The 21,091-nt window shown below is 47.8% G+C and overlaps 10 protein-coding genes across 10 annotated transcripts; 5 read left to right on the top strand and 5 right to left on the bottom strand.

Moving 5' to 3' along the window:
* Window positions 1-213: 213 nt before the first annotated feature.
* On the bottom strand, window positions 214-2,287 carry GIQ15_02773 (PTM1; the record flags this gene model as incomplete). The annotated part of the gene is made up of 8 exons (XM_033550190.1): window positions 214-486; window positions 544-1,154; window positions 1,206-1,280; window positions 1,332-1,372; window positions 1,431-1,762; window positions 1,838-2,032; window positions 2,093-2,226; window positions 2,281-2,287. The coding sequence occupies 8 exons, from the start codon at window positions 2,285-2,287 to the stop codon at window positions 214-216; spliced, it is 1,668 nt and encodes a 555-aa protein (XP_033407351.1).
* Window positions 2,288-2,699: 412 nt separating this feature from the next.
* GIQ15_02772 (uncharacterized protein) lies at window positions 2,700-3,725 on the top strand (the record flags this gene model as incomplete). Its single annotated transcript, XM_033550189.1, has 1 exon — window positions 2,700-3,725. One exon carries the CDS (start codon window positions 2,700-2,702, stop codon window positions 3,723-3,725), a length of 1,026 nt encoding a protein of 341 aa, XP_033407350.1.
* A 282-nt stretch (window positions 3,726-4,007) lies between these two features.
* GIQ15_02771 (uncharacterized protein) lies at window positions 4,008-4,833 on the bottom strand (the record flags this gene model as incomplete). The annotated part of the gene is made up of 3 exons (XM_033550188.1): window positions 4,008-4,413; window positions 4,487-4,695; window positions 4,759-4,833. 3 exons carry the CDS (start codon window positions 4,831-4,833, stop codon window positions 4,008-4,010), a joined length of 690 nt encoding a protein of 229 aa, XP_033407349.1.
* Window positions 4,834-5,811: 978 nt separating this feature from the next.
* GIQ15_02770 (mRNA-decapping enzyme 2) lies at window positions 5,812-8,487 on the top strand (the record flags this gene model as incomplete). Its single annotated transcript, XM_033550187.1, has 2 exons — window positions 5,812-5,827; window positions 5,903-8,487. 2 exons carry the CDS (start codon window positions 5,812-5,814, stop codon window positions 8,485-8,487), a joined length of 2,601 nt encoding a protein of 866 aa, XP_033407348.1.
* Window positions 8,488-9,014: 527 nt separating this feature from the next.
* GIQ15_02769 (uncharacterized protein) lies at window positions 9,015-10,286 on the top strand (the record flags this gene model as incomplete). Its single annotated transcript, XM_033550186.1, has 1 exon — window positions 9,015-10,286. The coding sequence occupies one exon, from the start codon at window positions 9,015-9,017 to the stop codon at window positions 10,284-10,286; it is 1,272 nt and encodes a 423-aa protein (XP_033407347.1).
* A 425-nt stretch (window positions 10,287-10,711) lies between these two features.
* GIQ15_02768 (uncharacterized protein) lies at window positions 10,712-12,430 on the bottom strand (the record flags this gene model as incomplete). Its single annotated transcript, XM_033550185.1, has 3 exons — window positions 10,712-11,826; window positions 11,883-12,266; window positions 12,337-12,430. The coding sequence occupies 3 exons, from the start codon at window positions 12,428-12,430 to the stop codon at window positions 10,712-10,714; spliced, it is 1,593 nt and encodes a 530-aa protein (XP_033407346.1).
* Window positions 12,431-13,077: 647 nt separating this feature from the next.
* Window positions 13,078-14,349, top strand: GIQ15_02767 (pre-mRNA-splicing factor cwc23; the record flags this gene model as incomplete). Its single annotated transcript, XM_033550184.1, has 1 exon — window positions 13,078-14,349. One exon carries the CDS (start codon window positions 13,078-13,080, stop codon window positions 14,347-14,349), a length of 1,272 nt encoding a protein of 423 aa, XP_033407345.1.
* Window positions 14,350-14,544: 195 nt separating this feature from the next.
* Window positions 14,545-15,366, bottom strand: GIQ15_02766 (uncharacterized protein; the record flags this gene model as incomplete). The annotated part of the gene is made up of 1 exon (XM_033550183.1): window positions 14,545-15,366. One exon carries the CDS (start codon window positions 15,364-15,366, stop codon window positions 14,545-14,547), a length of 822 nt encoding a protein of 273 aa, XP_033407344.1.
* A 1,864-nt stretch (window positions 15,367-17,230) lies between these two features.
* Window positions 17,231-18,336, top strand: GIQ15_02765 (N-acetylglucosaminyl phosphatidylinositol de-N-acetylase; the record flags this gene model as incomplete). Its single annotated transcript, XM_033550182.1, has 2 exons — window positions 17,231-17,474; window positions 17,552-18,336. 2 exons carry the CDS (start codon window positions 17,231-17,233, stop codon window positions 18,334-18,336), a joined length of 1,029 nt encoding a protein of 342 aa, XP_033407343.1.
* Window positions 18,337-18,903: 567 nt separating this feature from the next.
* On the bottom strand, window positions 18,904-20,807 carry GIQ15_02764 (uncharacterized protein; the record flags this gene model as incomplete). The annotated part of the gene is made up of 2 exons (XM_033550181.1): window positions 18,904-20,644; window positions 20,716-20,807. 2 exons carry the CDS (start codon window positions 20,805-20,807, stop codon window positions 18,904-18,906), a joined length of 1,833 nt encoding a protein of 610 aa, XP_033407342.1.
* Window positions 20,808-21,091: the final 284 nt, after the last annotated feature.

Genomic DNA, 21,091 nt, shown 5'->3' with positions numbered 1-21,091 from the left:
TTACACGAAAAAAAAAATAGTATGCAATAACGATAAGCAGACGAAGACCTACAATATAGCAAGGAAGAAACACAGGATGAAAAATGGGAAACGGGAGAGAATCCTAGGAGACAAAGGTCATACCAAAAACGCCTCCCAGATATCTGCCAAAGGCACTGCAGCATTATACATTGGTATTAAAAAGGGTATATGATCCTTCTTCAGAACATCCCCCTAATCATCTTTGCGCATCAGTTTTTTCCTCTCCGTCGAGTTTCTTGGTGACACATCATCGTCAGACCACCTGTCCATGTCCTCTCCAACTGCGAATATAGTCTCGCCGTCAAGGGAATGGCGGACTTGGTGGGCGCCATTATTCGCTTGTGCACTAGCGGCAGCGGCGGGAGAGCGGTCGTTTTTCCGCCCGTTTGTATTCTCAACTGCATCTTCTTCATCGAGAGAATCAGTGATGGAGCGGATTTCAAACCCGTCATCCTCTTGGGCAAGCTATACAAATAATTAGTTCGTAGGCATCTTTAAATTTTGGTACAGAGGGGACCTTACCTCATCACTCATAGCGAACCGTTTATTGTTCGCCGTTGGCCGCCACAAGTATGAGACATATGCAATGTTGAACAGGTAAACGATGTTCAACCAACCGTCTAGAACGAACCATCTGCTCTTCCACTGGGCGGGGATCAAATCGGCCACATTTGTGCTAGCGAACACGAACGAGTTGATGAAAAAGAAAGCAAAGATAACAACAATGCTGCCCAAGAGACACCACCAGAGCTTTTTGTACATCATTGCTTTCACATGTTGTTTCCTACTCACGAGATCCTTCATAGTTGCGCTGAGGGAGTTGAGAGTCCATACGTAGAACGCGGTTAGGGAGCCTGCAAGTGGAAGGACAACGAGAAGGACCAACGGGCCAGCACTATCCGGCGTAATTGAAAGACTGGCAAGTGAGTAGATGACTCCGAAGACAAAATGCGTAATGGCCAAGATGCGAACGTAAATCATAGTTCGGCCAAGAGAAGGCTTAACGACTCCGTAGCCCATGCAGACAATGAGTAGTAGGAAGAATGAGAATGAGTTGCGGCCGGCACTTAGAATGGACACAATGACCATTAGAACCTTGGAAACAGCATTCGAGCCATATCTGTTTTGATAGTCTGTTTCGAATTAGCGATAGCAATTGCAGCTAGCGAGCAGAATCTACGTACCATAGAAACCCCATGTTATGAGCTGTTCTACAACCAGGAAAACGATAATTGCGGTAATATAGTTTTGCACGGGCACTGTAGGATACATTAGCAGACGTTACGAGAAGTGAGAGAATGCTTACTCACAAATGTCATGGCGGTGTTGAGCATATAGGAAACCCCAGAACCTATAAACACGTTTAGTAGAAGTCACACGATTAACCTCCCGAGGAATCGAAAACTTACACTCCCATCAGAGCATAGAGAATCGTCAACCCTCCGTAGAATGGCAACTTCGGGACCTGTGTAGCAGGAAGTTCCCCATAGGCATTCCTGAACGTCACAACGCCATGGTACTCTAAACCATCCGTGAACGGGTAGGTAGTGACGCAATAGAAACCACTTTTCGACACTGGGTATTTGATAGGCTTGGGATCAGTCATGTTTACGGCGAGCGAAATAAGAGGAGATTTCGCTTTGTCGGTAGCGTTTGGCGCAAGAATGAAGGACCCAAGCTCGTTTTGAGCACAGAGTTTGGCGTCAACACTTGGTGCGTCACATATCAGCTTCTTCTGCGTCTAATTTAGTTAGCATCGGGAGTGAAAATAAAAGATTGGGATACGCCTGGTAGCGCTCGAGGAATAATAATATACCATGCCATCCTTTGCTGCCAAGTTGCGTCCAATCAAATCCTCATCTTTCCATTCAAACATAACCAAGCTCATTATCTGATCCTTCTTATCTTTCACGCTTTCCATCCTCAGCAAGATAAATGGGTTTATATCACCGCCCCATGCCTTCTTGCCGTACATTCCAGAGCATTGTTGTCGGTTGGAGTTGTCGTGGGCCTGCGGATTCAACGGTCAGCATTAATTATCCATCGTCACGAGCCTGAGTAGAAGTCTCACCAGTTTAACATCATTTGCGAGCACACCAGTTGCCAGTATGGCACCTAGCCAAAAAGCGCTCTGCGGCCACCGCATGATTCCGGCTCGCTCCCAGCAGCTATAGTACGATACGCCCTTGAACCCGTCAAGGGCTTCTGTAATGTAAAATAAGAATCAATCGAGATGGTCTCCAGTCCTTCCCACAATACTCATCATGCGGCGTGCGATGACTGTCTCAGGAGTGAAAGGACAATGGTGAAGCCTTGGAGGACACTTTTAAGCTGTACTCGCAATGTTTGACTGGAGAATGACGTAAGCAGGAACCTCGGGAACTCCACCGCAGAAAAAGGAAAACTCGCATCCTATCAAAAAAATATTTTTGGAGATAGCATCATTCGTATTAAATATTTTATTCTGAAGGGAAGGGATATTAGTCTTTGCAACTACCCGGTTATTAAGATGGATACTTGCGTCGACTGCAAAAGAGAACCAGCCTGTTTGGCTACACGGAAGCGGAATCTCTGCCAGTAAGCCCAATCTCACCTTCAATGAACGCGGGGCTATAGCTAATGCCAGTCGTAAAAGAGGATGCTTTATTAAATTTATTCACACGAAGGCCCGGCGGAGGATGGATCGATATAAAGATGGCCCAAAGGATAAAGAGCTAACCCTCCTTCTACCGCTCTCCTTTGGTGTCTCCTCGTTATCGCTTCTTCACCTGTTAGACGACCAGCTCGAACACCAGCGAGGGAATGAATATAAACGAGTTCCGTACAAGCTGCATGTCCTGTCGGTGGATTCTCCTACTTTAGACGCCCCAGAGGAATCGAAAGACACAAGACTAGAAGTACTGCGGTCGACGTTCCCCGAATTCACCTTTACAGAAATCCCTCTACATTCGATCTTTCACTACGACAAAAATGTGGAGGAGTTTATGCTGCAACACTCATCTAATAGAGATATAACCGACTCATCAATAAAAGACCAGGATCGGCTGGAGGCGTTCCGGTCCTCTCTTTCTACAGCGACTTCTAGAGCGGACTTTGACTGTGTATTGCTGAGGAAGCTGGTTGTTGCGTTTGCAACTTCCGAAGGGTGCGATGGCGTATTATGGGGGGATTCTGATAGTCGGCTTGCAGCAAAGACCTTAGCGGGAGTTGCGAATGGCCGAGGGATCGCGTTGCCCTGGGAGGTATGCGACGGGCCAACTCCATGGGGGGTACACTTCACCTTCCCTGTCAGAGACATCTTCAAGTCAGAACTAGTGCAATATGCATCCGTCAAGTTCCCGGATTTACTATCGAAGATTGGATCTAAGAAGCCGAAAGTCTTCAATGACCAGGTTACGAAGAATATGTCCATTAGCGACTTGATGACTCAATATGTTGAACAGCAGGGAGAGAAATATCCTGGAATCATGGCGAATATTGTCCGAACAATTGATAAACTACAGCCATCGCAGTTACACTCCGGCCCAAATTGTGTCTACTGTGGAGTACCGTTAGAGTCGGGCCAGATGGATCCAGCGACTCTCAGCATCCTCGAAGAACGAAACCTCATAGATGACGAGAGCCACGTGAAAGATACTGCCACATGCTATGGCTGTGCTAGGACATTTCTTGATTTTAAACGGCCGGCTGTTACTTCGAAATGATATCATATGTCCTACGTCGTCATACAGTTTCTCTACACGTCAACCTTGGCTCGGGGGCAACAAAACGTTCAACGATCAATGATTAATCCGTTGCGGACATGCCAGGAAACCTTCATGCAAGAATCAAAACCATTTCTCCGTGGCTATTCCAAACGAGATTAAATACAAATTAAAGGTTATACATGTGGTATCTCAGATAAAGACATGAAAAGAAAACGTACCCATCGACAAAGCACAAGAAAGAAACGAATGTCACAGCGCCATCTACGTCTAATAAACGCTCTACCGATGGGGCCTTGATGTGTTTGACCGCCTGGTCTCCTTAGGCAATCGTGCCGGAGACGGTCTGGTGGGCTCGTCATGACGCATTGGGGGTTCAGTGTTATGGCGACGCGTTGACGGCCGACGACCACCGGATGTAATGATCGTCTCATTCCCCTCTTCCAGACGCGAGAGGTTATTCCTCCCCTTGTCACGCAGGTAACGCTCCAACAGCACTGCGTTGCGCGTGTTGCATTTATATAGAGCGTCTACGAGATCGCCCACAAACGGAACCAGGCCGATAATGAAATCGAAAAGGACGTTGAACACCATCTGGATTTGGATGTTCGTGGGGAGGCCACCGTCGATCTGCCTGCACGTCATGACGACCATCAGGGCAAAGAGAGTGTCAATAACATCTCCGAAACTAAATAAGAGACGTTAGTTATATCTATGGTATTAAATATAAGAAGATGGAAGGGGAATGGGGCAAATCGTACGCTGGAACTAGACCGATAACGCTCCCCCATCCGAAGCGTATCCCGCAGAAGTTACAGAGGGAGAGGTCCAATCTGTATGCTCGTCTTTTGACCTTTGTAAGAATCTTTGCATCATGCGACGAGATGCCTTCTGGAGCAGCCTTGCGCCGCTTTTTAATCTTCTGTTGGCCAAACATGTTCGTAGCCGGCACGCTTTCGAAGTAAGGGTCCTAACAGTAGCATCTCGGAATTAGCAGGGGTCTATACCGGATAATTCGTTGGAGCCAACTTACCTCCTTGCCAAAGTGATTTTCAGCAGTCTCCTTCAACACCTTCTTCGACAACGTGCCGATAATGTAGGATGCCATGGTGTATTTCTCGCGCTCTGGCGCAGGGTCGATGGTTTGGTCAGGAGTATGAGAAGGAGAGGCAGTGGTGCTGAGAGAAATTGGGTAAAGCAAGGAAATATATAGCAGGATATAAGGAACGACGCTGAAGAGAAGGAAAACAAGGGTAGCGAGTGTGAATGGAGAATGGAAGGCTTTGTGACCTTTAAGCAGAGGGTTGGCCGGTGAATGCGATTTCGATTAGCTTTTACCCCTTTAGCCCTATCGTGCGCACGGAGAGCACTCAGCGGGAGGAATGAAACATCTTGACGCCCGGGAGGGGTGTATATATAAATACCTGCTCGCGCGCAGGGCAGTGTCAGAGAACCTGGTCCTGGAGTCGCCTGCGAGCGATCTTATTGCTTCGACTGCGAGTCTCACGGCGGCAAGCAAGATGCGTTCACATCCACTCCGACGTCATAGTGACTAAGCTGTGCATGTAGATATGCGACTACACCGTTCTCCCTTTTCTTTTTTTCCTCGTCTTCTTCTTCTTTCTTCTTTCTTCGTCTTCTATCTCTCCTATGTTTCTTGTCTATTCTTTTCTTCTTTTTTCTGTCTTTCTTTCCTGTCTTTCTTGTCTTTTGTCTTGTATACTCGTCTTTGTATGTATAAGATGACTAAGCAGCCACAGTGGCTGAGGAGTGGCGGAGGCTTACTAAGCTAAACTCCGACTGCGACGAAGAAACGAAAGAAACGAAGAAACAAACAAGAACGAAGAAAGAAGAACGAAGAAACGAAGAAGAACAAGATAGAAGAGAACGAGCACTTCTCTCGGTCACGGTGCCTTTTTCCTTCTTGTCTGGTGAAGGCTTGAAGGTCGGTTGTAGTCACTTATAACAGGCTGGCAAGCTCACTCGGCTGGCTCCACGTCAACTTCAACCTCGCCTTCTACCAACACATCGCCGCCTGCGCGTTCGGGGATGCATTATTGTCTGAGGCGCCATGACAGAAACCAAAATGCGATTAGAGGACTGTAAGGAAAGCATCCAAGAGTCGCTGGCCCGTGGATAATGAGCTGATCCGTGTCTTTGCTGCACGCACCTAACAGGGCTGGATGACCTATGCGTTCGGTTCATTGTAAACCTCCCCAGAGAAGAGCTCGAGTCGGTCGAGCGGATATGCTTCCAGGTCGAAGAGGCACAGTGGTTCTACGAGGACTTCATTCGGCCACTTGACCCAAACCTGCCGTCTCTGAAGCTCCGCGAGTTCGCCCTTCGCATCTTCCAGCACTGCCCGTTGATGTCACAATGGTCGCACTACCACCACTCTACCGCGTTTTCCGAGTTCCTGGCTTACAAGACAAGAGTGCCGGTGCGTGGTGCTATCCTGCTTAACCATGAGATGGACGAGGTCGTCCTCGTCAAGGGCTGGAAGAAGGGCGCAAACTGGAGTTTCCCTCGAGGTAAAATAAACAAGGAAGAAAAGGATCTGGACTGTGCCGTGAGAGAGGTCTATGAAGAGACTGGGTTTGATATCAGGGCAGCCGGCCTGATTCAGAATGAGCAGGATGTCAAGTACATCGAGATACCGATGCGCGAGCAAAACATGCGACTCTACGTGCTACGGGGGGTGCCCAAGGATACACACTTCGAGCCCAGGACGAGGAAGGAGATCAGCAAGATAGAGTGGTATAAGCTGTCTGATCTCCCGACCTTGAAGAAGAACAAGCAGCACGAAAACGTGCCTTACCAGAATAATAACAAGTTCTACATGGTTGCGACTTTCTTGGGGCCTCTCAAGAAATGGATTGCCAAACAGAGAAAATTGGACCAGGCACGAGCTTCACACCCTAATCTAGCCTCGCATGAGGAAACTGTTGGAGGAATAATTACAGAAGATGAGGGGGCTGAAGAACACCATGATATCACTGGCGGTTACCCTAGCCATCAGGTTTCGTCGATGCAGATGCCACTGCCGCTTCACTCTGACCTGCCTGAGGTGTCTGCGCCGCTGGACCCGTCTGCCCATTTAAAACGTCTCCTTAACATTGGAGCCGTCGCTCCTACCGCGCCTGTCACTCAACCCGAACCCGTCCAGCATCAACATCACCACCAACAACACTCCATCTCAAATGTAGAGAAAGGGAATGCTCTTCTACAGTTACTCAGGAAGGGCTCGGAAACCCACCCTCCCGAGAATCCACCTCTTGCGCCCATCCCGGTTCACCCCAGCAGAGCACTCCCAACAGTGCATTCTCAGCAAACCACACCACAACCCATACCTGGACAAAGCATTCCTGCTCCTCATATGAGCCTTGGTCCTGACGATCAGTTCCCCCAGCACATGCAAAACCCTCCTCATATGGGTCATGTCTCTCAGCAAGCTTACAATTATCCGGATCAAAAGTCGGCTCCCAGGCATCAGTATGGCTATGTGGGACAGACGCCACAGCAAGTGTCCTCCCATGAACATACTAAACCACCCTTCACGGCTTATCCACCACCATTGCGCCAAGTTGACTCACTGCCTTCTACCTCTACTGCTCAAAATGTTCCTCCGCCCTACCACCGTACCGGAGATCCCCAATTCGCTTCAAGCCAACAACTGCCCAGGATGAACATGCCTTCCGTCCCGCCGGCGACCGCATTGCCCTTGCCTAAACTTAACAGCCACTCGCTTGCCCTGCTCAGTGTGTTCAAAGGCGAGAATTCTAAGAATACCACAACGACTTTACCCTCTCAGCCAACTCAAGCACACGCCGAAGTAGATCCAAAGGCCCAGCATAAGAACGAACTTTTGAAAATGTTAAAACAACCTAGTGGCTCAATTCCTAGAAATGGCACTATCGCACACCCACAAGGTCATGCTGAGCTCGCGACCCAAAATAGTCCAAGGATAAAGGCCCAGTCTGGTACCCAGCCAACGGAGATAACCTTAGATGGACACGTCAAGGCTCCAGTGATATTACAAAACCCACGCAGACCCAGGACCCCTACTCAAGCAGCAGCAGGTCAGACGGGAGCTACTCTATCTGCACCTCTCAACCTCCCCAACTTTGATGGAATTGCTAAGTCGCCACGTAGTCCACGCAGGGAGAAGCCAGCTCCTGCTCATACTCCAAAGACAAATATTAAAATCCTTCCTCGTCCAGTAGCCAATAACAAAGAAGCGACCCCACCGGCTACAAAAGTCCAATCCCCTTCTCCCACTCCACCCAGAGCCAACGTCAGGCTTTCAGAGCTAACTAAGCCGTCCAAACCTAAAATCCTCCGTCGTCCAGACAAGGATAATCTCGAGGCTTATCTTCCTACGTCCACAGTTACCGTGAGTGCGTTTACGCAGCCGGAGCGTCGAGCAACGCCCGATGAAGGACCAGCAAAGCAGACACAGGCAACATTCGATCAACGAACAAGCCAGTCTGCTGCTCAGAAAGAAACGTTGCTTTCCCTTTTTAGCAAAGACACGACCACCCCGCCAACCGCCGCAAAACAAGAGACGAAGAGGCAGGTGAAGTCGCCGGTTCTAGTTTCGCCTCCTTTCTCGACCCTTCTCAGTCCGGCTACCGATCCTCTTAATAGTCCCAAGGAAGCCACCGGTGGGCCTGGGTCCGATAAACAAAGTAGTATAACATCCCCAACTAATCAGGCGTTCTTGCTTGGGTATCTAGAGGGAGTTGCGATGGGCAAGAAATGAGTATGAAATGCGAGTTTTTATTGGCGAGCTTGGTCTCCGTGTACTGTACTTATTTGACGCTATCCCGTCTTAGCGAGCATACTTTCATGCGGAGAAATTGGATGACTTGAGTGATAACTTTTTGAGATGCCCGGGTGATATACCTCTACGCCTGTCTGTATGGCGAAATTGACAACTATACGCCTTTATGCTGTTCTCATATCCTAGTTGTACGAAGCCTTCATGATGAAGTTGATGCTAACTAACCTATGCCCAGGGGTAGCCATTTCTCTTAGGAAGACTAGAATACTTTATCTACCATAAAACCATGCTCAAACTAATACTTAAAGCTGCAAAACCAAATAGCTCGAGTGCTAGCGCCTCTAACTGAGGGATACCTTGGGGCTTTGACTATGTTTTTTATATCCATTTGGAACTAAATATTAATAATCCACTTCGGATAAAGGATAAGCATAAATTGTCGTCAACTATTTACGAAGCTCCAACATCTCCTCGAAATACTGATTCTACGAGACAAACGAGGTACAATGGTGCGAGGGTTCCCGTCGAGCCCTCTTTGCGGGCGATGTCTACTGCAGACTCGTCGCCAGCTTTCTCTTAACCAGATACGCCACAGCCATTCGAATCCTCCACCACCACCCCAGTCCGGCTATTCACGTCTCACCAATCGATCCCTCATCTCCCTCTCCGGCATCGATAGCACGAGTTTCCTCCAGGGCCTAATAACGCAAAATCTTGCTGTGCCGAAGAACTCTCCACCCGTGACCTCCCCATTCTACGCAGCGTTCCTTAATTCCCAGGGCAGAATCCTAAACGATGTCTTCATTTATCCGTCCCATGCGGCCAATTCGGCGTCTTCAGGTGAATTGGAAATGGAATATTTAATTGAGGTTGACAAGGAGCACGCCGCAAGCTTGCTGAAACATTTCAAGAGGCACAAGCTTCGTTCGAAGTTGAAATTTCGGGCGCTTGATGAAGGGGAGCGAAGTGTTTGGGCGCTATGGGATGAAGGAAACGTATCTACCTGGCAAGGAGGCGAGGCTATTGGAGAAAACAATGCCATTGCATGCCTGGATAATCGAGCGCCAGGAATGGGACACAGGCTTATTGCCAGTGGGGACGAATTGCAGGCACCGATCAAGGAAGTTCTTCCTGGTGACGAGGCGTCAATGCAAACATATACCTTACGTCGAATACTACACGGCGTTGCGGAGGGACAGGCTGAGATGGTTCGAGAATCAGCCCTACCGATGGATAGTAATGTTGATATCATGAATGGCATTGACTTCCACAAGGGCTGCTATGTGGGCCAAGAACTAACCATCCGTACGCACCATAGGGGTGTAGTACGCAAGCGAATCCTGCCTGTTCAACTTTACGGCCCTGACCAAGCGTTGCCGAATTCAGATGGCCCAGTCTATATTCCGGATACCAACCTGCTTTTACCACCCGCCGGAGTTGAAGCCAATATTTCTAAGGTTGGCGCAAGGAAGGGTAGAAGCGCTGGAAAATTCCTAACAGGAATTGGAAATGTTGGGTTGGCTGTGTGCCGACTAGAGATGATGACTGATGTTGCCCTGACTGGAGAGTCGACTCAGTATGATGCTAGCCATGAGTTCAAGATTTCTTGGGACGCCACTGAGGGTGAAGGCGTTGAGGATGGGGGTGAGACTAAGGTCAAGGCCTTTATCCCCCCATGGATAAGGGAATATATTGTTAGCGGAGGTGCACGGCATCGCCAGCCGAGAGGGCAGAAGAAGTCCGATAAAGATATGGAGGAGGTGGAAGAGCAAGGTTAGAGTCATTCGAACCTATTGTACGCGATATCCAAATATGCAACAACAAGGACAGCTGTGAAGGGCCTTAACGAAGTATGGAATTGATATATGCCCAAGGCACGTATGGGTTGTTGGGTTATGCCCTATTTTGTATAACAATGTAAATAGTATAAAAGAGGCGCTAAATAGATAAGAACAATAAGGGATTAAGTGGCTACGGTAGAACCAGCAATCATTTTATATATGTAACATAATGTCCATCTTTTTATTATATTAGTATGTTTGGAAGGGTTTGGTAGAAGCATCAATCTAGATTGTCTGCGTATAAATACAATACAGCTTGTGAAACACCAACTAATAAAAATGGATGGCCAGCCCTTTTCTGAAGCGGCAATAATGTATAGACGGAAGACCGAGTACAAGGCAATCAAACAACTTTAAAGCTATCATTCATTCCTCATACTCTTTTCCTGCTCCAGACATTCGCATTCGAGCAGTGTGTCCCAGCCAAGGAGCGTCCAGACTTCCTGAGTGAACCACTCCCCTGGGCATTCCTGGGAATCGATTGGTGGCACTGAATGGCTAGTGTCTGAAATGATTTCCAGGGGGAAGCTCAATGAGTCCTCAAGTGAAGTATCATCGGCACCAAATACACCCTTGAGGAGGGTACGTTGTAGCCTGGCCCTTGCACCCGCAAGTAGATTTAATGGCAATGCACCATTTGCTGATATCGATGTTTGCTCGAATGATTCTTGGTGTTTGTCCATATATAGCACTGCCTTTTCCAGAAGCCATAATAGATGCTTTGAGTTCCAGAGTGCGGCTATTTCAGCTAATTCAGGTATTGGCGCTCTTAAACTGTTATTGGTGGCTGTTAAGCATGCTGGAAGGGGGAGCATGGGGTTCACAGTAGACAGCTCTGCATTGGACGACAAGTCCCTGAACGTGATAATTCCAAGGAGCTTGCCTATATGTTCCAAAATCACAAACGTGAGCCCTTCTAGTACGCCCTTGTGTTCAGGCTTTCCTGGGTCCAAGGATATAAACATTATGGATGCAATGCGCGCGAAACAGGCTAGGGTATTTTCGGTGCCTGGAGGTGGTTTGTCAGAAGGCTTCTTCTTCTGCCTTGTTGTTTTAGCTTTTGGTTTTTGCCTGGATTTTGCGGGGGGCTTTTCATCTGAGCTTCCTGGATCTGCTTTGGCAAGGGCATACTGGTATGACTGCTGCATCATCTGCTGGAACAATACGGTAATGTGGTAGACCATGAGTCCAGCGCTTGCCCTGGCTTCACGTATGCTCGATGTCCTGGTTAGGCCTTGCAAAATGGTTGGATAGATCCTTGCGAGGATAATTGAAAGTTGTTGTAGAGGTGATTGGATAGGCTCCTTTCCTCTTTTTGCAGGATACTTTTGAGCTGTCTCGTCTTGAACAGCCGAAAGTAAGGCTGTCTCGAGCATTCTGCATATTGATACAATAACATCAGCTATAGCCTCGGGATTTGTTTTCTTCCGCAGTAAGGTCTGCAGGGTATGGAAATTCCTCATAAGGTGTGTTGTAGCTACAGGATATTAGCCATAGTTCAAATTGAAAGTCAAGTGTCTAGACTAGACATACAGCCTCCACAAAACTGAAAGGCTTCGAGATTATGCTGTAGCCAGTTCCTGCTAAAGGGCTGGGTACAGGTCTGAGATTCTACGCTCATTGTCTTGGCCCTCTTGTTTGGACGGCTTGATGTCGGTCGTTTGGGATCCGTCGGTGCCTTGCTTTGCCCCGGCAATGCCACCTCGAAGGGGTTGTCCCATCCCTCTCGCAGCACACGGGCTTCATTGCGTTGCTCTAGTTCGTATATTTTATCTAGGAGTTTGCTTTGCGCTGCTTCTGACTTCTCGTACGCCTCACGCCAGAAGGCGGTGCTATCGAGATGATTCTCCTGACCGCTTGTCTCCACGTATGTTCTCTTTCCAGTGGAAATATAGTTTCTGAGCTTTAGGATATGTTCTAAGAGAGATTTACTGTTAGTAACCCGCTAATCTGGTCGATTATTTGTGTATGATTGGTATGTTCAAACCTCGAATGCTTGTATCCGACGGCTTTGATTTAACGACGGCTAAGGCCAGAGCGAGTTGAAACTGCGAAGGACGGCTCAGCGTCTCGGTGGCCATAATGACCTTATCTCCTTTCTTTTGGTATGCGAAATAGAATAAAATGTGAAAAAGGACTCCAGGTTGATGTTTTGCAGGTGGAAAGTCGTCGGATTAAGCAGTTCCTGAAAAGACTCCGCCTTTCCAAATTGGGATATCATATGCGGCAGTTCTTAGAGCTGTATTATATGGGATCATATTTTTATTCTCCAGGATATAACTTGTAGAGAGTATCATAGAATAGGCAGATGGCGAAGGTATAGCGAGATAACGTACTGCTATACCTATTGCTGACAAGGAAATGCATGTTTGTTAACTAGATGCTAGTTAATATGCTGTGAGTGAAATATATAGCTATTTGCAATCAACTAGCCAAAACCCAAGTACAGAACCCGTTTACAATAATCAAAAATATCAAGACGGGCAACGATCATTTTCTCCTTCACTGTCCCTTCCGATGACGTGGAATGAAATCATGAACTTGCTGCTCCAGCTATTTATATAAAACCGTGATGACTAAGCAAACTTGGCGATGGTTAAAGCTTCATCTCGGACTTACGATCTTGTTGAAGATGAGATTCTGTTTCTACAAGCTCCCTTAACGTCTTAACGATACTCCAAGCAAGGGATAAGCTGGCCTCAAGTGCTAGCAAACTACGACTTACACTATGGCGCCCTCTGACGATCTGAAGTCTCACGCTACATCCTCCCATGACTTTTATGCCCTCTTGAACATCAGCCCCGCCGCTGTAGATAGCGAGATCAGACGCGCATACCGAAGAACAGCTCTCAAATACCATCCTGATAAAATTGTGAATCCCACACCAGCTGATATTGACAAGTTTCATATCCTCCAAATCGCATACGATGTTCTCTCCGAGCCTGCTGTACGTCAGCTATACGACAATGCCAGGGAAGCACGCGAACGGAAGAAGAGGGAAAATGAGCTGCTGCAGGGAGCGCGGAGAAAGATGAAAGAAGACCTAGAGGCGAGAGAGCGCGGGGTTAAGCGGCCGTGGACCCCAGGTGGCGCTGGAGGGGAGCGGGATGATTTGCAGGTGGCAGAGGATAAACTGGAACAGGAAATTAGGCGGCTGGCGGAGGATGGGAAGAGAAGACGACGAGAGAAAGAAGAGCTGATGCGTAGCCAAGTGCTGGAGGAGGAAGAGAGACTGGACCGAGAGCAACAGGAAATGGAAGCAAGGAAGCAAGGACCAACGAAGCCTAGTGCACCACCCAGAAGCATGGGCGGAACTGCAGTACCGGAGATAGATCGAACGGTGAAGGTTCGATGGATCCGCGAAGGAGCTGGCTTGGACATGGACAAGAGTCGGCTGGAGTCTTTGTTCTCGACATTTGGCAAACTGGAGAGTACATTCACCTTGAAGGATAAAAGACAACGGGTCGGTGACCAGCGCGAGAAGAAAACTACTGCAACGGGCGTGATTGTATTTTCCTCCGTCGTTGGAGCCCATGCAGCTATCGAGGATCGATTGAAGCATCATGGTGGTGAATGGGATGTCATCGAATCCGTGGCCTGGGCATCGAATAACCAGCCAGACTGGGAGGCATATCGGTCTTCCGCCTCTGGTACGGCTGAGGCACCTGGGTTGGCAACATCATCTTCCACGGCCACCGCTGAATCCGATATACCCCCTTCTTCAACAACCACCAACAGGCCCAAAAAATTCACAATGGCAGATCTAAACACACCGAAAACCGGGACCGAGGGAAATAATAAAAACATGGCCCCTTCCTTCGGGTCCTTTTCTCCAGCTGGTGCTACTCCTGGAACGAGCTCCAATTTTAACGCAAGTGGCCCAAGCTTAGAAGAAATTACCTTAATTCGGCTTAAAAACGCAGAGAGGAAGAGGTTAGAAGAACAAATCCGGAAGGAAGACGAAGCTGCTGCAATTGCAGAGGGCGGTTCTGCGCAATGAATTTGACATGGTTGACTTGTATTGTATATTATTGGACTTTCTGTTTAGCGATGATACCCCCATTTTTATACGTAGGTAAATTAGATAGATGGTTGAACGGCGAAGCCGTGTGATGAAGCGAATTGCATGCTGGTAATACCTGAAAAAAGGCGCTTTTGAGATGCATAGAAAAAGGGAGAGCGTGGATATACTGGTCTACCAGAGCGTGTGTCCTTTCCACCATACTGACCACACAACAGGAACCACCAAACCTAAGACCGAAAAACCGGCAGACATCTCCACAACTGCCCACACCCATAAAGTACCCAGAGCGGGAGTCTTCTTCATTGCCGCGTAATATGAAGCTTCATTCGCCATAGCAATCAATTTCGTCCCCAGGAAGACGGAGAATGGTAGAAAGAAGACATTTTGAGCCGTGAACGGAAATAGAGCCAATATTAGAGACTTTCTCGCGAGTTGACTTAATTTACTATCCCGTTTCTGCTTGTCGGATCTGAAATCTAGCCATTTAAAGGACGGTTTAGGGAACGTCACCATATGTCCGTGGACGAAGTGAATCAGGAGAGTCATAACTGGAAATGCAACAACCACGGTTTCAAATATGATTCTTTCAACTTCAATTTCCTGGAGAAACTGATGCGCCGCGAGGAACGAGAGAGTAAAATGAATGCAAGAGAGCGACAGTGAGAGAAAAATGGTGTCGGCTAGCGGTGGTAGTGATTCAGGATCCTCTTTTCCGGCTGGTATAGAAGTGGCTTCAGGAGCGCCGCCTGGGACTGGAGAATGGACGATTTCACCGTCTGCATTCATATGAACATATTGCACTTTGGACGGGAGTTTCCCATCATTAGATGACGGTTGCTGGCCCTGTGATGCGAGTAGCTCTGCCTGCCGTTCTGCAGCAAGCTCATATAGCGTTTTCTGGCCGGTGGGTGCTGCTTTGTTGCGTGGAGCAGGGGCAAGTGGTATTGATGGACCATCTTCGGCATTCTGTTTCTTTTGCCGCCGGGTCGCCATGTTGGGAATTAGTGTATACACCGCAACAATAGTATTAGTAGCACTAGGAGGTATAGAGATGCTATCAGCGTCGTGTCAAGTATCAGGAGTGAAAAACAGATGTTGGTTTTCATAGGGCGATGTCTATGGACGCTTTAGCTGCACACTCTTGGCGCATTACATAACCACGTCCTACCTTAGGTACAGCTATGAAACTTCAAGCATCTATTGGGATACTCAGATATTTGGATTCCTATATACCAATAACTCTTCCACCGGGCTCTTGTCAAAACCATCTCTACAGGCTTATACTAAATGATTCCCGATATGGCTACAGGGAAGAAAGCCTTTACATCACATATCCTTTAGCTTGTTAAGTACGCTGTCCAGGTTCTCTCCAGTAGCGCTTGCGTTCTCTGCAAAAGTTGCTACAGACATTATCAATCAGTATCCAGAAGACGGAAGACGGAAGGGCTGGTGGACTGGATTGTACCATCAGGAGTCCCATCTAGAACTATCTCATGCATTTTCCCGCTTAAGAATAAAGTTGCTGGGCTTGTACTTGACTCTGTTTGGCGAGGGATCTTGCTTGGGACATAGAGGCGGGGATAACTCGACGATCCTATCATTAAAAACAAACCATCAATACAAGGCTATACTAGCACTCGCACACTGATAACTTACCAAATCCGAAGTGTTGCGAGTCATGGAAAAATGTAAGTTTACATCTATCTTTAGCACTAGCTGCAGAAGCTGATGTAACGGGGCTGGCAGCACGGAATGCACTACCAACTCCCGTCTCAATCAAAACATAATTTTCTCCAGGGTTGCCGATAATAACGGGCACCTTCTTGGTAACCAGATTTCCTTTCTCGTCATGGGTAATGAAATCTGTTGTGACACGATGAAAATATCGCGCAGTATTAGCCCTTCCGACGCGGTGTAAGGAAGAGACGGGCCGAGAGGCACCGCGAAACATGTGGAATGATATTAATTGAAGGCTCAAGTAAAGGAACAGGTAATTATTTCGCGTTTGAGCCGTACAGTAAGCTCAATAATTCGCAGGATACGAGAAGTGCTCTTAAAGTCTAACTCGACTCAAATTCTATAAACTCCACGTGACTTTATGTGGGGAAGAATAAAGTTCAGTCAAGGCGGGAGCTAGTCCTAATAAGGGCAAGTCCAACCGCACTGACAATCATGACTAAGCATCTATACACGTGACCATATACGTCACATGGTCACTTAGATAAACAAAAAAAGCGACTTCGAGTTTCGCGACTTCGCATAAAAGCTGCAGGGTTTGATATATATACGTTCATACCTGTAGGAGAGTCCGCGGCCAGGGATCGTGCAGAGTGCAGGACAGAGACCACAGGGCTGCGTGCTGCAAGGGGTTTACCGGTATCCGGGTCGGTTTTAAGATCCGCAATAGGGACCGCTGCTCTGTTAGCGCTCCACCCCCCGCCCCCCTTATCCCTCTCGCAAAGAAGATAGACCACCAGGTTAATGACACGTTACATCTTCGCGCTCAACCTTGCCGCCGTTAACTTTCCGCCACGGCGCTTCTCCTGCGTCTGATACTCCTGTAGGTGGTTCTCCTGCATCAAGAAATCCTCTGCGTTGAGTGTGGTTGCGCAGTGTAACTCTGTTATGCGGAATTCGATGACGCAAAGTGGAAAAGAGGAACTACCAAATCGCATCGCATCGTCAATAATTGAAAGAAGGTTATGCGATTATAGCCTCTGCGATTCTTTTGAGGCTTTGCTAGTCGCGACGGGAGAGCCCTTTTCCTCATTTGCTGGACGTGAAATCGTGAGCGCATAGGATCAGTTGAGCCGGTTAGTCGAGTATTTACGCTTTACGCGCGACATCAAAAAGCGCCATGAACTTCACGTTTACTTTATTATCTATCGCCCTATTTCCGCTGGCCCTGTTTGCCTTCTGGTCACTGTCGGCGACTGGACCGTCAGCGCCTCTTGCGCGCGGATTCCCAACACTGTACAACAAGCGGATATGTCTCCTAATTGCGCATCCCGATGATGAAGCCATGTTCTTTGCGCCAACCCTGGTGGCCCTCACAAAACCCGAATTGGGCAACCATGTTAAGATACTGTGTCTAAGCTCTGGTACGTGTGTTCTCTTCATTCGATATAGACATTTTGAAAAAGAACGAAGCTGACGTCTAATTTCTCCTGCTACACAGGCGACGCAGCTGGTCTCGGACACGTTCGCAAACAGGAACTTCAAAAGAGCGCACTCCGACTCGGTTTGCGCAATGAATCTGACGTTTTCATTGTGGATGACCCAAGCACGTTCCCTGATAGCATGTCTGCTACCTGGCCAGAGGCCAGTATCGCGGCCCTCCTCGCCTCTGCGTTCGCGCCCGAACTTGCCCCTCAACCGCCCACTTCACCACAAAACCATCGAAGGAAGTCCTCTACCGCTAGCACCAAAAGCTCATCGGTCAATGGAGCTGCAGTAAATGCTGAGACACCAAACCAATCCGCCCCTGTCGCGACTATCGATGTTCTCCTCACCTTCGACGAGTCAGGTGTGAGCAACCATCCAAACCATCGTTCCCTCTACCACGGGGCACGAGCATTCCTTCGAGCTCTCATGCGCGGAAGATCCGGCTGCACCTGCCCCGTCACATTATATACCCTTACATCAACAAACATAGCGAGAAAATATCTAGGAGTCTTCGATGCACCTATAACTATGTTGAATGGTGTAATAAACAACGCCTTCGGTAGCTCTGACGACGTGAACACGCCTCCACCTACCCAGTCCAAAACACAGGAACTGAGGGGGGTCCGTGAACCAGCACCTGCAAAGAGATTACTCTTCGTTAATTCAATAAACGATTGGCTTTATGGGTGGAAGGCAATGGTGTATGCGCATAAGAGCCAAATGGTTTGGTTCCGATGGGGGTGGATTACGATAGGACGATACATGGTTGTTAATGATCTGAAGAGAGAGCAAGTATAGAACAAACAGTCAGTTCCTATATTTATCCCCTAGTCTATCTAGAAGGGGTCAGTTTTGAGTAGCTTACCCTCGCGCTCTCGTTTTCTACAAACAGAACAGAAGATAAATTTACTTGCTGGGAATCATATCTAGTTTATTTCTTTATTTCACGGGAAGAGTTTCAGCCCCTATCCTCCCATTTCCCAGCTTTTAGCGTTGCTATTTCCTTCATTCTCTCGAATTTTGAGTTACGATGTCAGAAATTGCACTTGGTATATTGCCCGGCCCATTTATGTATAATTACATCTCCTAGTCCTTAGACTTATTCTAACTAATAACAACCAGTCGCTTAATATCAAAAGAATAATACATTTACTCTTGCCAATGTCTATGGCCAACAGAGTATATAAGTGGGAGATAATTTACAGTTCTGTGATCTGGTATACAAAGTTTATAAGGCAACAGAAAAACAGAAGGCTAAAATGGAGTGTATAAAACGCCAAAAAAATTCTATCATGCCCGCATTCCGACCTCCGCATATTATACAGCCCGGAGAAACATAGAACTAGCCTAAGCTGAATTATCGCATCAATGATGGAGGGTCGCCCGAATTGGCCTGTCATCTCCCCAGAACTGAGATGGGTCGAATTCAACCATGCCGCCAGTTATATGGTAGCGCACAACATGAGGTAGGAATAATTTCCATTCCTTCACGATATCGGGAAGACCTCTCCTTTCCCATTCATATGTGGTACCTGTCCATCGCCTTCGAAGTAACATAAAGAGTGCCCAACTTTGAAGATAGTCAAGTTCTCGACACGCTGCCATCTGCACGATTTCGAACCTATGATATAAATTCCAATACGCTTTCGAGGCCGTGGGCGGAGGGGTGAGGGTAAGGGGGTTGACATGGCGGCCTAAGCCGCGCGAAGTGGCTCGGGTCGAATGGGAACCGGCTTCGTGATTGTTCTGTTCAGCTTCCATATCCTTCCACGCCTGAATGAGGTTCCTTGACAACGCGCGTCGTTTCTTCAGCGTCGTGTTAAATAATTCTCGCCCATCACGCATGAACTTCTCCGTAGGATCTACTGCTTGACGGCCCCAATTAAGCTTCGTTAAAACGTCGTACATTTGTAGTGTAGGTTCTATGTTGTAAGGCTCGGAAGTCATTGTTTTGAAAATGCCGATGACGGAGTCTTTGGGAATATGGCCTAGCATGTTATCTTCCGGGTTAGGTCCGTATCTATTAGTAGACAGAATATAGGACCAGACAAAAAGTTCCATCCAGGTACGCCGAGGTATCGGGACGTTATAACTGACGGAGATAAAGTCAACTAGCTGTAATGCTGTCGAGATATCATTGTTCGTGCAAAAGATGTGCGCTACGGCCAGCAAGAGCTCATCCGTTGGGTGTAAAGGGGATGAAGTGGGATAAGGAGTAACAGGAGGAAGGTTTTCCTCGCCACTTTGCAAAAGGCTAGTATCGATATTCCAAACTGTCTTCAATGTATCCTTGACAGAAGCGATATCCCATTCACGGCCGGATGCTATCATCAGTTGTATAAACGTGGATTCGTTGGCATCTAGCCCATGTACCACCATGTCTTTGAATAAATCATGTACCTCATCACGTACACCGTTTGTCCCCGTTTTGTATCCTCTATAATTCGGATTACTGGTTCCCTGGCGCCTTTTTCGGTAAATCCAAGGCGTTGACCTTAATGAATGGTTTTCCTTGGGAATAAATGCCATGTTCCATACTTTGGCCTCCATGTAGTGATTGTAACATAATACATCCGGCGTGACCCCATCGGCAATCATGCTCTCCCACAAGGTATTTGCCATGGATTCATTTCCCATCGAGCGGGCACAGTCCAGCAAATGGGTATATTCAGCAAGCCCTAGAGTATGTCCCGCTTGACGTCGTGCTTCGACGATCGTTGTGAGATTCTTCGCAAACTTGGTGAATATCATTTCTAGTGGCTCAACCTTGGCATATAATGCGGCAGAAGAATGGAAGCTTCGTTGGATTTTCCTCCACGGTTCGACGAAATAGGAGGGAGATAGCAGTCGAAGGGCCTCTATGAAGGTGGTTGCGGGTAATTGACGCATGATATAATCGTTGTTTGCCGGATCAAGGAAGATGGCCATTACTTTGCCTGGTTGCCCTTCTACCAGAGCCGCGCGAATGTACTCTTTCTGTCGCCGTCTTGCCTCCTCGCCCATATCATCCTTCTTAGAACCGGGGACACCGATTTGCCAATCATATTCATTGCCCTCTGACGGGGTGGAAGGATATTCCGTGTCGATTTGGCTATCCGGGGATGTTCTGGAATGCACAGCCGATTGAACGAATCTTGTGTTTACTAGTGTCCATTTCTGAGTGCTGGATGGGCGTACTTTTCGAAGCGAGGGTCTAGTAGAGGTATGTATGGATCGTAGACGGTTCCGGGAGTCTGAAGAACGGCTAATGCTAGAGCCACTGGTGCCATTCAAGCAGACTATCCGCCAGCTACATGAGGGACATATGTACTGGGAGACGAGATTCTCGCCGAGGAGAGTTGTTGCACGCATCAATTTGGCGCCGTCCACCCCATGAAACAGCCGAGCAGGTATAGAATGAGGAAGAAGTCGAGTTTCCAGTCGTGTCGATGAGCAATTGCTCGCGTTGAAGTCGGAAGATGAAAAATGGTTTCTTGACAGAGCGAGCTTTTGGTTGCCGTTTTCGGATTTTTGCTGAGGAAGACCGCGCTAGGCCGTTTTGGGAAAAGAAGCA

Source organism: Arthroderma uncinatum, assembly GCF_011692745.1.
Source record: "Arthroderma uncinatum strain CBS 119779 chromosome Unknown scaffold2, whole genome shotgun sequence".
NCBI lineage: Eukaryota > Fungi > Ascomycota > Eurotiomycetes > Onygenales > Arthrodermataceae > Arthroderma > Arthroderma uncinatum.
This window is presented reverse-complemented; position numbering and strand designations above follow the sequence as displayed.